General features: G+C 35.5%; 1 protein-coding gene across 7 annotated transcripts in view; it reads left to right on the top strand.

Moving 5' to 3' along the window:
- Nucleotides 1–15,686, top strand: part of TTLL7 (tubulin tyrosine ligase like 7) — a 131,881-nt gene that overhangs the window by 100,610 nt on the left and 15,585 nt on the right. For 6 of the 7 annotated variants that reach the window (XM_079139605.1, XM_079139602.1, XM_079139603.1 and 3 more), the window contains 2 exons: nucleotides 7,250–7,410; nucleotides 13,851–14,024. In XM_079139605.1, the coding sequence (XP_078995731.1) occupies nucleotides 7,250–7,410; nucleotides 13,851–14,024 (335 nt within the window). Of the gene's footprint in view, nucleotides 1–7,249; nucleotides 7,411–13,850; nucleotides 14,025–15,686 lie in introns of those variants that run through there. The other variant, XM_079139608.1, reaches the window with a different exon arrangement.

Raw genomic sequence — 15,686 nt, 5'->3', positions numbered from 1 at the left:
TAGGTGTGAACCTTTTATTTGACCACCAGTTTGTGACCTGTGGTGTTTCCTTATAAAGCTAGGAAATATATCCGAGTAAACCAAAAGAAACATGGAAATTTGGTCAGTTTAGGAATGCAGAATTAAATAATTATATAAAGTCACCCATTTAGAAAGCAAGGACTTAACTAGTTTACACTAGATGTGGATTAATTAGATCCATCCTTTCTTTGACTGTGATAATAGTTGATAATCATTGGAAAGCTTTGCCAGTTCAGTTCTCTGGGAAGGACACCCTAAGATGGAATTAGAACGAAGGAGATTTATGTGGGAAAATTCCTAAGAGAGATAAAGGGGAGAGAGAGCTGGAGTAGGCAGGAAGAGCCTTTAGACTGCAATGCAGATCTGACACCTGTGAATGGAAGGGAGGATGACTGGGTAGGAAAAATTCTCAGACTTTAGTGAAGTTCTAAGAAAGTCGTGACCAGGTTGATGGGCCCAGAGCCTGTTGGAGAGAACGTACTGGCACTGGGCAGAAGTAGCCCTTCCCCACTTACTTCTTGGCTGGGAGTCTGGGAAGACCATAAGCGTGGCTTAGATATCACAGGGGATCCTGGATGGGAAAGCATCAGTTTTAAAACATGCATTCTTTAGAACAGTTTGGTTCAAGTGGCGTATCTCTGTAGCTGCCACAAAGTCTGCGTGCAAATCAATTTAATTTGACAAACATTTATTGGTTGCTAGTTTTATACAAGAACTTCTCTAGGCACTACAGGGGATTTTGAGAGTTCATTCATTTGTTTGCTCACTCAAACATGCATTCAGCAGATATTTATTGAGGGATTACCATGTCCAAAGCACTATTCTAGGTGTGGAATGCACATCTGAATTCTAGTTAGAGACTGCTGTTGAAATATTTGTCTCACTTTTTCTGTTCCAGGATTGAGGCATTTGCTGGTTGTTCATTAGAATGTCATATAACTAAGATTAGAATGCCATACAGTCTCCCACCTGCTTTCCTTTTTTATGTTCCTGGAAATAAAAGAAAATTATTTGCCTTTTCACATTTTCCTTGATAGGTGTAAAATGTAAAGATCCTGGGTTCAGGAATTAAGTACTGAAAAGAATCCTTACCAGGAGAAAATGAAAATAGTTAATCTTATTTAATGTCATGTTGTGGTAAACCCACACTTGCATAATTTAGCTTTCTGCCAAGGATGCAGTTGCCTTAAATAGTTTGCAAGGAATATATATGATGTGTGAAAATACTATAGTGTCGGTGGGCTGTGAAAATGCCACATTCACTGAGAAGGTTGTTCTCTGTTTTGATATCTAGGCATAAACTAAGATTAGAGGATGAAGAGAAATCAGTAGTGAGATGAAGGCTGCATTATGTTTGCTATATTTGCATTTATTTTAGGGTTCTTAGAGATCTTTACTTATTGATGACTACTTCTCTACATAGCCATTTCAACAAGGGTAGCCTTGTTGCTTCTGACTGCATTTTGGTGATGGTTTTCCCATCTCTTTTACATATGGGCTGACATAGATGCTGCTCAAAGCTGTTCGTTTTTCGTCAACCAAGATGCCTCTACCCTATAGCCATGGCTGCTGCACGCATCATTAGTACAGCATGTAGTGATTTTAATGTTATTTCTAAACTGCCTTCACCTTGTGCCATTATTTTAATTTAGGACCAACTGTTCAGCCATATGGAGCGGTTTGTCATTCAACATCTGAATATTCTTACAAAACATGAATTTGTCAGTGTGCTTTATGCTTTCAAATGTGCTATATCTCATATGGAAAAGACAAATCTTTTTATTTTATTAATGTTGTCATTGACTGACACTCCCATTTATTTTTCCCATGGAGAATTTAATGTTGGACTGGGATGCTTTTAAATGTCATAATGTAAGGAAATGGATACCTACATTCTACAAGTTAGCCTCACTTGAACACATAGATAAAAACAAGGGCACCTTGCTGACCATTTATTTTTGTGTTTCACAGATTATTTATCTCCATCCAATTGCATCTAACCCTAAAATACCAGGAATAAAAAAAAAATCACAAAACTGGCATTAATTTACATTATTACAGTCTGATTTCTGGTGTGCCTGATCTCTGCATTCTTGAAATTATTCTGTGACTATTTTGCTAAGGTGCAGTCATTGTTTCCCTACTTGTCCTACTCCATTGCTGTGAAGGATGGTCCCCCCGGCTCCTTCCCAAATACTTTTGCCTAGTGGTAAATGTGAGTCTAAGAAGACACGGTTGGGTTCTCCACTCAACTTTTGATATTGGCAGCTGCAAAGAAGACATTGTAAGGCAATGTTGGGAAATAGCTGAGAGCACAGGTCTGGACACGATGGTCCACTTAACAACTGTGTACTCTCGGACATGTTACTTATTTGTTCTGTGCCTGAGATTTCTCATACATAATACAAGATCAAGAATGTTTCACAACCAAAAACTTTTCATAACCCTTAGGCAGCAAAATCTCACCCACCTTAGCTCAGTTGCCGATGATCATCAGACAGGAAATAATGCATTGTTTTTGACTGTTGCTGAGATTGAAAATTCACATCGCATTTTCTGCAGAAATATTAATGTGTATAATCATGGAATTTATCCTCAAGATTTTTAGAATGATTCTGTGGACCAATAATATCTATCCCATGTTTTTGTTTTGAGATTAAATGAGTTAATATGTATAAAATTGCCTAGAATAGTACTTAATATACAGTAAGTCCTTGGTAAATATTAGCTCTGATTTTACCTTGTCTGCATAGGTTTCACTTTCTTGCAAGGAATAACTCACTAAGGTAAGCAACTACTAAGTGGTAGACTTTGTCTCAAGCCTTCGAGACAGGTAACTATATTACCAAGGTGATATAATTCCTCCCTTTACATAAATAGTAGTCTTTCATACTTAAATTGGAAGTTAAAGTGAGATGATTGATGATGGAGGAGGAACCAGGCACTGAAGAATAATATAAGTTTGGTGGCAGGTAAAGTCTCCTTAAGAAATGATGTTTAAGATTTAACAGGTGAACAGACAGAAGACTGTTAGACTTTGCAAAGACCCGTATGAAAGAGATGAAGCACTTGGGTTGTTTTTCCCTTGGTTTGTGTCTCCTCGTCCTCTCCAAGTCATAGGAGTGGGTGTCTCTAACTACCCCTCTTCAAGGACCCAGGCTTGCCTTCTTGGGGAGGATCTTTGGAAACTGAAGGCAAGAGGATCAAGGGGGATGTACATTCTCAGTTGTCACTCTGGAGAGGAAGGAGGAAGTGCCTGTGTCACTCAGACCATGCCAGTCTCACCGGTCTGGAAAATGCTCCTTAGCAGGTGCAACATGCCTGAAGACTGTTCTGTCTCCATGTTGCAGGACACATTCAGAGTGGAGCAGAAGCGTCTCCCATCCCAATCTGAAGTTGCTGCTTTGGACATGTGTGTCCTGGGAATATTAGACCAAGAAGCTTTTCAAATTCCCTAGAATGAAGAGTAGTGTAGAGTGGTGACCAATAAAGACGATTTTAAGTGTGTACCTTGCACAGTGTGTGGCATAGAGCAGGAAGCTCTAGGAGTTGCCCTTCTGTTTGGTTCTTGTGTATCTTATATGCATTTTACCATAAGATGTATTTAAAGAGAAATGAATGAATATGTCATAATCTCAACTGCTTTATCATTTAAAAGATGAATAATTTCCTGTATAATATAAGGTGAAAACATTGATTTAGGGCAGTATTATAATTCCCAGTATTGATAACAGTTTCAATTTCAATTATTTTATGCAACTCATAAATTTTTAGATTGATTTACATTAGCCCATAATTTGCTGGTTTTCCATTCTTTCCTTTCTGAATTGACTTTTAGCCTGTTACTCCTCACTGATATATTGACAGAAGGTAGAAAATTGAGAAATGATTTAAATTTATATTTTACTATTAGTGTTGATTCTTATATCACCTCAGTCATAAGTACTGCTCTCAGCATACTACAGTAAAGCAGCCACATCAATGTTTATAGCTGCTCAATTCATGAGAGCTATATTGTGGAATCAACCTAGATGCCCTTCAGTTGATGAATGGATAAAGAAACTGTGGTGTATGTATACATGCACACATACACATACGCGCGCGCACACACACACACACACAGTGGAATACTACTCAGCCATAAAGAAGAGTAAAATTATGGCATTTGCTGGTAAATGAATGGAGTTGGAAAATATCATGCCATGTAAAATAAGCCAATCACAAAAGCCAAATGTTTTCTCTGATAAGTGGATGATGATACATAACAGGGTGGGAGAGGGTGGCGGGGGGAGTAAGAGAAGAATGGAGGAACTTTGGATTGTGTGGAGGGAAATGGGGTAGGAGAGGTTGGGGGAAGGAAAGATAGTGGACTGAGACAGACATCATTACCCTAGGTACATGTATGATTACACAAATGGTGTGAACCTACATTGTGTACAACCATAGAAATGAAAAGTTGTACCCCATTTGTGTACAATGAATCATTTTGCAGTCTATAAAAAATAGTTAAACTAATAGCTTCAATGAAAGTTGTAAAAAACAAAAGGCATAAATTAATGCCTAATATGCATATCATATCAGCATTATTGAGAATAATTCATATTAAAGTTTTAAAAAATTCCTCTTTATAATGAAGCATTCATTATTTGTACTACTGAGCTTTTCCAAGTCAGTGTTTTTCACAAGCTACTTTATTGCAGATTGTCTTATCTGTCATTCCTGTCCCCTTACTGACAGACCCTGATCCACTCCAGGGTTTGCATTTCTGCTTCCACTTCACAGAGGGGGCAGCTGGCACAGGCAGGGAAGCAATGATGCTATGCTGCTCATAGTTCATTTTGAGAGACTGTAGCTGGTATTCTTTTAGAAATAGGGCATTATTTTGAAAGTTTTTTACCAGATCCATTTTTAAACAATCTAAATTTATCCTGATCAGAGATAAGGAACATCACTTCTTTAATGTTGCTGTTTTTCAAAAAGAAAACTTTATTTTATTTGTTTCCAGTTTTTCAAATGTTCTTGTTCAAATCATGTCTCTGCTCAGCCTTCATATTTGAGAGTCATTTTTGTTTCTGTTTTCATCTTTCACTCTTATTTTTATGGCAGTTCTAATAATTAGATAAAACAAAAAGTGAAAAATCTATTTTGGTGAGATGAAATTAGTGTTACTGTGTTTATTGGCATTAACTTTTTTATGGAAGAGTTTTATTGGAAATACCTGCATTGCATAAAAATCAAGTACTCATGACTTAGGCAAAGTAGCTTTCCCCAAAGCACATTTTCTAGGAAGACTTGAATTTTCAGTTGTCCAGATTAACTGTAGTCCTTCTTCCATGATTGTGTCTCTTCATTAGTCTGCATATGGCCTACTATTATTTAGCATTTTTAATATTATGCCTCCTGTAAATCCAATACCTAAACAAAAGCTAATCTGTTAATAATAACCTATATCCAGTCAAATCTTTCCCTTTCATCCCTTTGTGCCCCCTGTTTCAGGGAACTCTTTTCTTGGATTCAGCATTCACCAGTCCCTTGCTTTTTTTCTTTATATTTTAATATCATAATTATGTATTTTTCCAATAAATATTTTAAAAATTACTTGTTTTTTATTCTGTTAAATATCACACTGTATATAATTTGACTGTTTTTAGTATTTGTTCTAATTAATTTTACATGACAGTAGAATGTACTTTGACACATCATACATATATGGAGTATAAATTCTCATTCTTCTGGTTGTACATGATGTAGAATCATATTGGTCATTTAGTCATATATGTACATAGGGTAATAATGTCAGATTCATTCTACTATTCTTCCTATCCCCATACCTCCTCCCCTCCCTTCTACCTAATCCAAAGTAACTCTATTCTCCCCTAACCACCGCCCCCCATTGTGAGTTGGCATCTGCATATCAGAGAAAACATTCAGCCTTTGATTTTTTGGGATTAGCTTATTTCATTTAGCACGATATTCTCCAGCTCCATCCATTTACCAGCAAATGCCATAATTTCATTCTTCTTTAAGGCTGAATAATACTCCATTGTGTATATATACCACATTTTCTTTTATCCATTCATATGTTGAAGGATACCTCAGTTATTTCCATAGTTAAGCTATTGTGAGATGAGCTTCTATAAACTGACACTTATTTTTAACTCATCATTCATTATACTACCATAATACTCTGTGTTTTGTGTCATATTTTATTCATTTTTGAACTGCTGTATAATAGTCCAGGGGAGTTAACTCATTTATCCACTATCACTCTTTGTTTATCCATTCTCCCACTGTTGGGAAGTTAGATCATTTCCAGGTGTTTACAACTGTGTATGACTGAATGAACAATCTTGTACATGCCTCCTATTTTTACCTTTGAGAGATTCTCTTAGGAATGAAGTTTCTGAGACATATAGTATATGAATTTTCAAATTCAGGAGATAATGTCAAGCTGTTTTCCAGAGCAACTGCACTGGTTTGTACTTATACCAATAAGTCTCAGAGACCCCGTAGATCTCCAACCTCTCCAGCACTTGGTATCATTGGACTTTTACTTTTTTTCATTTAAATGAATATGAAATGATATCTTACTATGTAGACTTAATTTTATTCTTTTTGTTCATTTGGGCATATTTATTTCCTCTATTGTAAGATGCCTGTTCATAAATTTTATGTTTTTCCTAAGATATTTATAAAGTTGTTAGAAATCTTTGTATATTCCTGATACTAGTCTTTAGTTAGAAGGAAATATAAGTTTTGAATATGTTTTCCAAATGTGTAAGTTGGTCTTTTGTTTTCTTTAGTGATCAGAAGTTCTTCATTTTTATATAATCAAAATCTATTAATCTTTTGTAGTCTTATTCCTTTTTGTGACTTACAAAATATCTTTCTAACCAAGGATTTGAAAATATTTACCCATAATTTCCACTAACATATTTGATGGTTTACTAGAATGATTTTTGTTGACTGAAAGGAGGATTCGACTTCAGATGAAGATCTTTTTCATAAAGATTATTATTTTTAAATCTCCATTTATTGAATGCTCTCTTCTTACTCCAGTGGTATCACCTGTTTTCTCTGTATATACCAAAGTTTTATGAGTATATGGATCTACTTGTGGACTTTTTAATTCTACGCTGTTGTTCAACTTGTGTGTGTGTGTATGCCCATCCTTGAACATGGCCCATATATATACCTAGATTTTTAAGTGCTTTGGTTTTTCCACTAGGTGTTGGACATAGTAAAAACAAGTATTCGTACGGTTCTTCCACGCATCTGGAAGGTAGCTGATGTTGAGGAAGTAAATTTATATCGGATTTTCAACCGGGTTTTTAATCGCTTACTCTGGAGTCATGGCCAAGGGCTCTGGAATTGTTTCTGTGATTCAGGGTAAGTTCTAAGTCATTTCTTTTAAGTATTTTACTATTAAGTTAAAGAGGTAGCCCAGTAAAATGGTTAAATTTCTTTGATAATCTTTAAATATGGATTATTTTTACTGCATGTAATTGTGTTAGTACTCAACTGTAATTTTTATCAATTAACTTAATTTATATGATGATTAATATGAACACAACACCATATAACTAATTTGAATTCAGTGGAGAGAATGTAGTCTTAATTAATGAAAAAATTAAATTACAAACCAATATCCTTAAATCTTTTATGTATCAGACTTCTAAAATTATGACAATACCCTTCCATCCCTCCAGAATTTCAGTGCTGCCAGAGTTGCTGTGACTCACTGTCATTTGTTCCTCAAGATATCTGAAACCGAACACTCCATACCATTACATTCAGAGATGTCTTCCCATAATCCTGGTGTTATTCTCCTTGTCATACAGGCTTGATGTTTCTGAGGCATCTGCATCTTCCGTCTCAGTTACTGTCTTTATTCATTCATTGGTGAAATCCTACCAGTTTTTCTGTCACATTATTTCCACTGTTGTTATTCTGAATTGTTTTCCATTCATTCTTTCTGCAATCATCAACATTTAACTATTGGGTAGATACTTTTGGAGATACAAAATTGAATCTGATACAGCTGCTTTCAAGAAAGTTGATAACAGTTAACTGTGCTACTTGATGTGTGCCAGGCATTATTTAATCACTTTACATGTGTTAAGTGGTTTATTCCCCATAGCATCACTCTGAGTCATGTTCTGTATTATCTCTGTGTTATAGATAAGGAATCTGAGATGCAGCTAGGGGATAAGGACCCAGAGTAACTGGGATTTGAACTCCATTATCCTTGACCCCAGAGTTCATACTCTTAACCAATAAGTGCCAATGTTTTTTGTAGACAAAATATGATGTACATGAAAGTAAACAAAAAAGGCACAGAGAAAGTATGAAAGGGTTTTTGACAAGAGGAGTCTTTTTGATGGAAGGGCTAAGTGACATTAAAAGATTACTAGGCATTTTTGTCTCCAATGTTTTGTTTCCCTTACTATCTTACTGTCAGGGTCTTAAAATCTAGTGATTTCTCTCATTTATCATCGAAGTCTAAATTTCTTATCTGCAGGTACAAGGCTAATATGCTGACTATTTTTTATTTCTTCAGTCTTCTCTCTTATTCTCTTCTACTTGAACTCTGCTCCAGGAAAGCAAACTCACTAGTTTTCTAATATTCTAAAAAATCTGTCCCTTCTACATTATTTGAGTCTTATGTAAAGCCTGAGACTAGACCATTCTCTTTTGTAAAAGGATTTTGGAGTGCTCATTTCCATATTCTAACCATCTGATCCTGAGTCATTTATATCATTTTCAGATTCCTGACCACCATGTTTTTCCTCAGCTGCCATTTCCAAACAGGAAGAATCCATAATGTGCCTTGGGGTGTGATAAAATCTGAGCACAATCTTGGGAATAAATTATTTCTGTAGAGACTTAAGTGAAATATTTGAACCATACTCCATAGCTCCTTAATTGATAACTTTCTGTAAAAGTTCTCCTGATTTGAATTCAGAATTGAATTTTTTTTTTTTTTTTTTTTTTGTATTTGTCGATCCCTTGGTTTGATGCTGTATATGGATCTCAGCTACTTTCCACTATGGATGACAATGAAACAGTTTGATACTAAGATTGGTGCTGGTGGCTCTGAGTTCATAGGCAATCTCCAGTACCAAATGCTAGAGATATTTGTAGAGTATACTTCCTTGCCTCCAGGGCTCCTCTTTCTTGAGCTAATTTGCTAGGCTATTCTAGCTTGTTTCAGAATCCTTCTATCCTTGGCGTAATACTCCCTCCAAATTTCCCTGGTGGTGTCTTTTGCTACTAGTAATGATAATGATGGTCACACAATTGAAGACCTACTGACACTGTTTTAGATGTTAAATACTTACAAAATCCCCACAAAGATATTTTTTAGTAAACTATTATTATCCACACTTGACACATGAGGAAATTGAAACAGAGTATGTAAGTTTCTCCTATTCCCAGAGTAATTGGGTGAGCCTACATTTAGACCCAGGTTATCTGAGTCAAAAGCTCAGCAGCTGATGCTGTTCAATGACTCTCTTCAAAGTGGGGTCACCAGTGCCTGCCAAACTTGTTTTACTGCAACTCCAAATTCCTTGCCAGTTGTGTCTGGGCAGGTGGAGCAGAAATAGTTTTGATTCTATTATGACTCCACTCTCCATCCAGTTCTTTCAATTTTGTGGTTTGTAGAGGTGAATTTAACATCAGGTTTTAGTTTGCAGCTTTACAAATGGGTTTCTTAGGCTTCCTTAATTTGATGAAGTCACATAATACTCTGATTCTCAGTTTGGATCCAGCTATTTATATCTTATCCTTTGAATCATGTCTAATCAGCATACACTCCTTTAACATTTAGTCTAACAGCCTGTCAGTCAGAGTGAAACCCTACGTTTCCCAGATTTGAAGGAATTATTTTAACATAAGGCACAGCTCTTTCCCAGTTAGGTGCAAAAGCTTGGAAAAATATAACCTAATAACTGTAGGCCATCTTGATTTCTGCCTCTGTCTGTCAATACATCCAAGAATAAAACAAATTAAGCCCTTCCATGTCCACTTGAACAAATATCAAAGAGTAATGTAGTTCTTTGTGACAGATTTCTTTAGAATTGGCTCAGGAATTTTGCCGATGCATCAAATAGAAAATACCCTTGTCCCTCTTCAAGGCTGAGCTCATGACCAGGAACCCTTCTATTACCTGTAGTCCCCCCTGGAACTGTTATAGTGCCCCACATTTCAAATATCATCTCTTTAGGGAATAATTCTTGGAATTTTTGTGAATAAAATTATCTACCAAGTTATATTGGAATAAGGGAAGTCTGGGATTCTGTGGAACTCAAATTCAGACCTTGGAGCTTAGGAAAGGTGGCTATAGCTAGTAGCATTTCAGCCAAGACCTGAAGGAAGACTAAGAGTCTGCCACTTACTGCAGAAAGAGAGGCAGTGGAGCAGGGGAGAAGGAATGCACAGTTTGGAAAAGCCCCCTCTGCACTCAGCCCCTGAGGCGCAACACCCAAACAGGAGGATCTGCTTTTAGCCAAAAGTATTTTCTTGTAGGAATTGGTCATGTAAAATCTTTCCTTTCAGAATTTTAGGGCAAAAATAAACTTCAAGGAGCATTCTTAGATAGCAGTCTGCTTTTAGGTTGCTTTATGCCTAATTGAAAATACATGCATAAAATATGGACTAAATATACTTAAAATAATGTGAACCTCCCTGTTCTAATACCACTTTCAATTGGAGATGTTCTTGTTAGTATTTTTCAGCTTGTTCATGTTTCTGTTGGTGATCATTCATTCAGTTGATATATTGTCCAGATTCTTTTAAAGTATTTTTTAGTTATAAATGGACACAATACCTTTATTTTATTTATTTATTTTTGTGTGGTGCTCCACCACTGAGCCACAATCCCAGTCCCTGTCCAGAGTTTTTAAAACTTACTTTCTCCTTTCTGGCCAATCAATTAGTACTTCTGCAGAGGAGAAAAGAATGAATGAGTTTCACTCTTCAGATAACTGCCTTATTAAATGTTTTGATGAGAAAGGGGGTGAAAATTATTAGATTACTGTGCAATATGAGAATTTTTAAGTCTTTGGATTTTCATTAACTCCCCTTCATTGTCAGAAGTATTCAATATTGTATATCTTATTGTTATATTACTAAAAAAATCATTCATTTCCTTTTTTACCTCTCTGAAGTTTAGGGAGCACCCCAAAGAACTGTTAATCATTTAATTTTTCTTTTTGAATTCATAGGTTTTGGTACTTCCACTTCCTTGGAATTTAGATTCAGAAAGCAGGCAAATGAAACCCTGGGTTCTTTGATAAAAGCACTGGTATTTTTTAACTATTTCTACTTTCTCTAGCCTTTTAGCACTGGCAGTTAAGATACTGTAGTGCTTAGGAGGTGTTTCGCAGGACACAGCCATGTGGGGTGGTGGGCATGTGGCCTAGTATGAGATACTGTTGGAGACACAGATTTCCTCTGTGTAGAGGGGCTCCATTATCCCAGAACTGAGCAAACTGGTCTTACTCACTCTTTCTTCTTAGTGAGGGGTTTTGGTTTGCTGACACTTGAATATTGGATTAATCCAGAATAGAATGAAGTATGGCCAGTAATGGTGACTATATACACAAGAAATAAATATGTAGAGGATTCTGATTCATATATTAATTTTAAATATTTTAAAAAGAATGAGAGAATGAGAAGCCAAACTTGCTTAGATTATAACTCACATATCATTTAGAAAGTTATATCAAACTAGAGTGTTAAAGTAGCCCTTTTGTCATTCTCCCACTTTGTTTATTCTTTTTCTAACTCTAAACCTTAAGTTAAGAAAAGAAAAAATTATCTTAATGTGAGTGACGTGATAGTAACTCTATTCAAATGACTCCAAAGTGTAAAAATAATACGTCCTTGTTGAGAGTTGAGGGTGGTGGTGGGGGTGGACTTTGGTAGACATACTCAGAATCCTGTCAGAAAAGTGCTAGGCAGATAGTGAAAACAGGATGTTTTCTGTGTGTATTTACATCTATATAAATTTTTAATATCTGAGTCTGGAGATTTAGGGCCTGCTAGATTATGACATATTAATTATAAATGTTTCCCATTTTTGGTCAAATTAGGTAAGTCTATTTTCTATCTATATACCTATCTTTATCTTGGTAAACATATGGTTTTATATTTAGTAATAATTTAAATTTATTTTGAGTTAATTTAACTAGCATATTATTGTTTACTGAATGAAAATGACTTTTACTCCTTTGTTAAGGAAAAAAAACATTATTACATATACTCTCTTTTTGGGATCAGGGTTATCCTGTAAAAGAAAAGAAACCATTTAGTCTTTCTAATAACAATATCTTTTTGAGTGTCTAAGGCACTTTGTAAAATTCTAAATATGTTAAATAACCCTAGAAGTTTGAAAATGTAATTTTTGAATTTTCTATTAGAAAGTACATTTTATCAGGAAAATATTTATATTAATATTTTTTTTCCTTTTTGAAAATCTATACTCTTTTCTCTCTGAGGATTACATGAATTAGTTTATATAAAATGATACTTGAACCATTACCAAGTCTCAAATCACTTTCCCCTAAAGGCTGAAGAGTTTCATTTACATTGGAGAAAAAAGCTTTTCTCCTTTCTTGGGTTGCTGGGTGGCTTGGTGAGGTGTTTCCTGATTGTTAACACACACGTACACACACACACACACACACACACACACACACACATACACACAAACACACAAATTGAGGTAACCAGGAAAGTGTGCACTAGTTCTTGCTTTGGATCGAGCCAAGCACACTGAGGGAGGAAGGACACTGACTTTGGGATTTTGCAATGCCGTGTCCTGAACGACTGAACACTAGTCAGCGAGAGATGGTGGGGGATTAAGAAAAATACACAAACATTAAGAGAAAAAGCTGGGGTCAGGTGGGACACTGATCTCTGGTTGAGAACAGTGACCCAGAGCTAGCTTGGCACATTTATTATATAGGTTTTATCATCAAAAGGTTATTTGTGGGAAAGTTTCTGCAAAGCAGGCAGGCTTGAAGTTCACAGCACTGATGAGACAAGATGGTTATGTTGCTGTGCTCAGAATCCCCTATTCCTGGGAGCTGGTGTCTGAATTTCATGGTCAAGACTGATAATTCTGAGCCTTTGCACAGAGTTTTCTTGGGCAGAGCATCACCACAGCAACTGGGCAATCTTAACCTATACTTTGCACAGGCGGTTCCCAGCAGAAGTCCACAAGGCAATAAAAACCTTGATCCAAATCAGTGCTTCCCACATTGCAGTACATTAGTACTTATGGAGATAATGTTATTTCTAGAGCACAGGACCCATGTTCTGGGAATATCATGGATGTAGTTTTAAAAGGGTTTAAACTAAATTATCCTAGTGCTGAGTGTTCACAGATTAAATTGCAGCAACTTATTAACTCTTTTGTGGGATCATTATTAGTGTTAAGGTAATTACAAATTCTTACAAACCCTAAATTCCTAGAATAATTGATTTTTGAGAAATTAGTTAAGCATTTTACTAAAACTTTAATATGGAGGAACTCCATTTTTAAGGAGATGTTGGGAAGTCATCCTTTTAGTTACCAATGGTTGGTACTGCCAAAGGCTTTAAAGAGGAATACTACATGAATTTGATGTTGGTTCTTTTCTTATATAAAGATTAATTTCCTAATTTGTATTTTTTTGTATACCTTTCAATCATCTGTAGTTGTTATAGGTGTGTTGAGAGCATTTCTAGTTTTCTTTATGGGTTTGTTGCTAGGTAAATGATATGGCTGGATGCCATTTTTAACAGCGAATGTGAAATCATGTTTGTTTCCATGCCAACAGATCCTCCTGGGAGAGTATATTCAGTAAAAGTCCGGAGATGGTAACTCCTTTGCAGCTCCAGTGTTGCCAGCGCCTGGTCGAGCTTTGTAAACAGTGCCTGCTAGTGGTTTACAAATATGCAACTGACACAAGAGGATCGCTCTCAGGCATTGGTCCTGACTGGGGTAATTCCAGGTACTGGTTTACATTCTGTATTCCCTGAGATTTTGATATAAAATAATGCCACAGCACAGTTGGATATCGAGAGTTTCTTTTTGCTTATATAGCTAGAGAAAAAAATCTAAAGGCTAAAAATTACATATGGGATAATCTACAAATATTTTTAGTTGGCACATCTTTTCCTTTAAGGGACTAAACAAGGACAGCAATCTCAAACCTGGGCATGATGGAAACAGCATACATGGAAATGAACTTATTTGGTTTATTGCATTTAACAATGCAGTAAGAGCATCCAAAAATGTGGTAATAAATTCAACTTTTGTTTCCCAATGGGAACATTAAAACATTTATCCTGGAGCCTTTAGTGGGGAAAATGCCTATGGTTTCACTTTATTGTTCAGATGCCTCCACTACTCTCTTCAACACTAAACAAATCTGTCGGAGTTGAATTTTTGTCAAGTTTCACTTCAAAGTTGAGTTTTATGAAAGTTGTTAAGTTGAAATAGTAGCTTTCCAAAATAAAACAAAACAATATTGTTTTTAAGTTGCAAAAATACAGAGTAAATAAGAAGCACATTTTAGTATTTCTCAAAACAATTTTAGTTCCTCCTAGAAATAAAGATGAATATATTAGCTTTATTATGTGTATACGTTATAGTACTACTCAACATAGAAGGAAGTAGGCCATTACTTTGAAAAAGTAAGCAATAGTAAAAAAAATACTACTAATAGTTGGATAAACGGAGAGAAAAACAGAACCAAAATAGTTTGTATTTTCTTTATGAAACAGCTAAAAATTGATGTTTATTAAAAAAATACCTCAGGGAGAATAGTAAAATAGCTTTCTCCAAAAGTGACCTGCAACAGCAGGATCCTTAGAATATGCACAAAATCGATGAGGGAGATATTTTAAATCTTAGTTCTGGATTCTGTCGTTATACTGTTATAGTACCTTTAACCTATATTAACTCTTCTGACAATCTTAACCAATTGATCACAACCATGGGAGGGGTAAAGTTAACCATTTTGAAAATACGTAAATATCCAAATTATATTGTACAGTTTTTATGGTTTTATTGAAGAAAATTATTGAAATAAAATTTATTATTTCATGAATAGTCTCATGTGATGTAAAAAGAATGATAGCCATTTTTTAGATATTCTAGCATATAAATAAAGAGCCTTCTCATTAAGAGGTGATACTTTGGGAGCATGATCGGGACAAGTTTAAATTCCAGTCTAGGAAGGAATTTATTTAGACTATAATATCATTCTCAAAGTTCCAGATTTCATAACCCTGTTTCTGTTGATGAATCATGCAGTTTTAGTGGGTAGACAAAATAGAACGAGCCTTCCCGGTTACACCAAAGGAAGAAGTTATGCCTTACAGTTGCTTCAGGCCTTTTGATTTTCTTCCCCTTCTGATGGTCAGAAGAGATATTCCTGACCTTGTAATATTGAGTTCTAGACTTCTGATGAGTGCTCAGGATAACCCCAGTATTGTGAGTATAAACATTTAAGAGTGTCAATAAATACATCTTCATTTATGCCCATGTTCAGAACCTTTTGAGAAAGAAATGTGGGAATCAGACATTAATGTAACTACATTACTCACAAAAGTTACATGGAGGAAATAGTATAGATGTGAGATTCGTGAGTTTTCAAATATTGAATTCC

Source organism: Sciurus vulgaris, assembly GCF_902686455.1.
Source record: "Sciurus vulgaris genome assembly, chromosome: 1".
Taxonomy (NCBI): Eukaryota; Metazoa; Chordata; class Mammalia; order Rodentia; family Sciuridae; genus Sciurus; species Sciurus vulgaris.
This window is presented reverse-complemented; position numbering and strand designations above follow the sequence as displayed.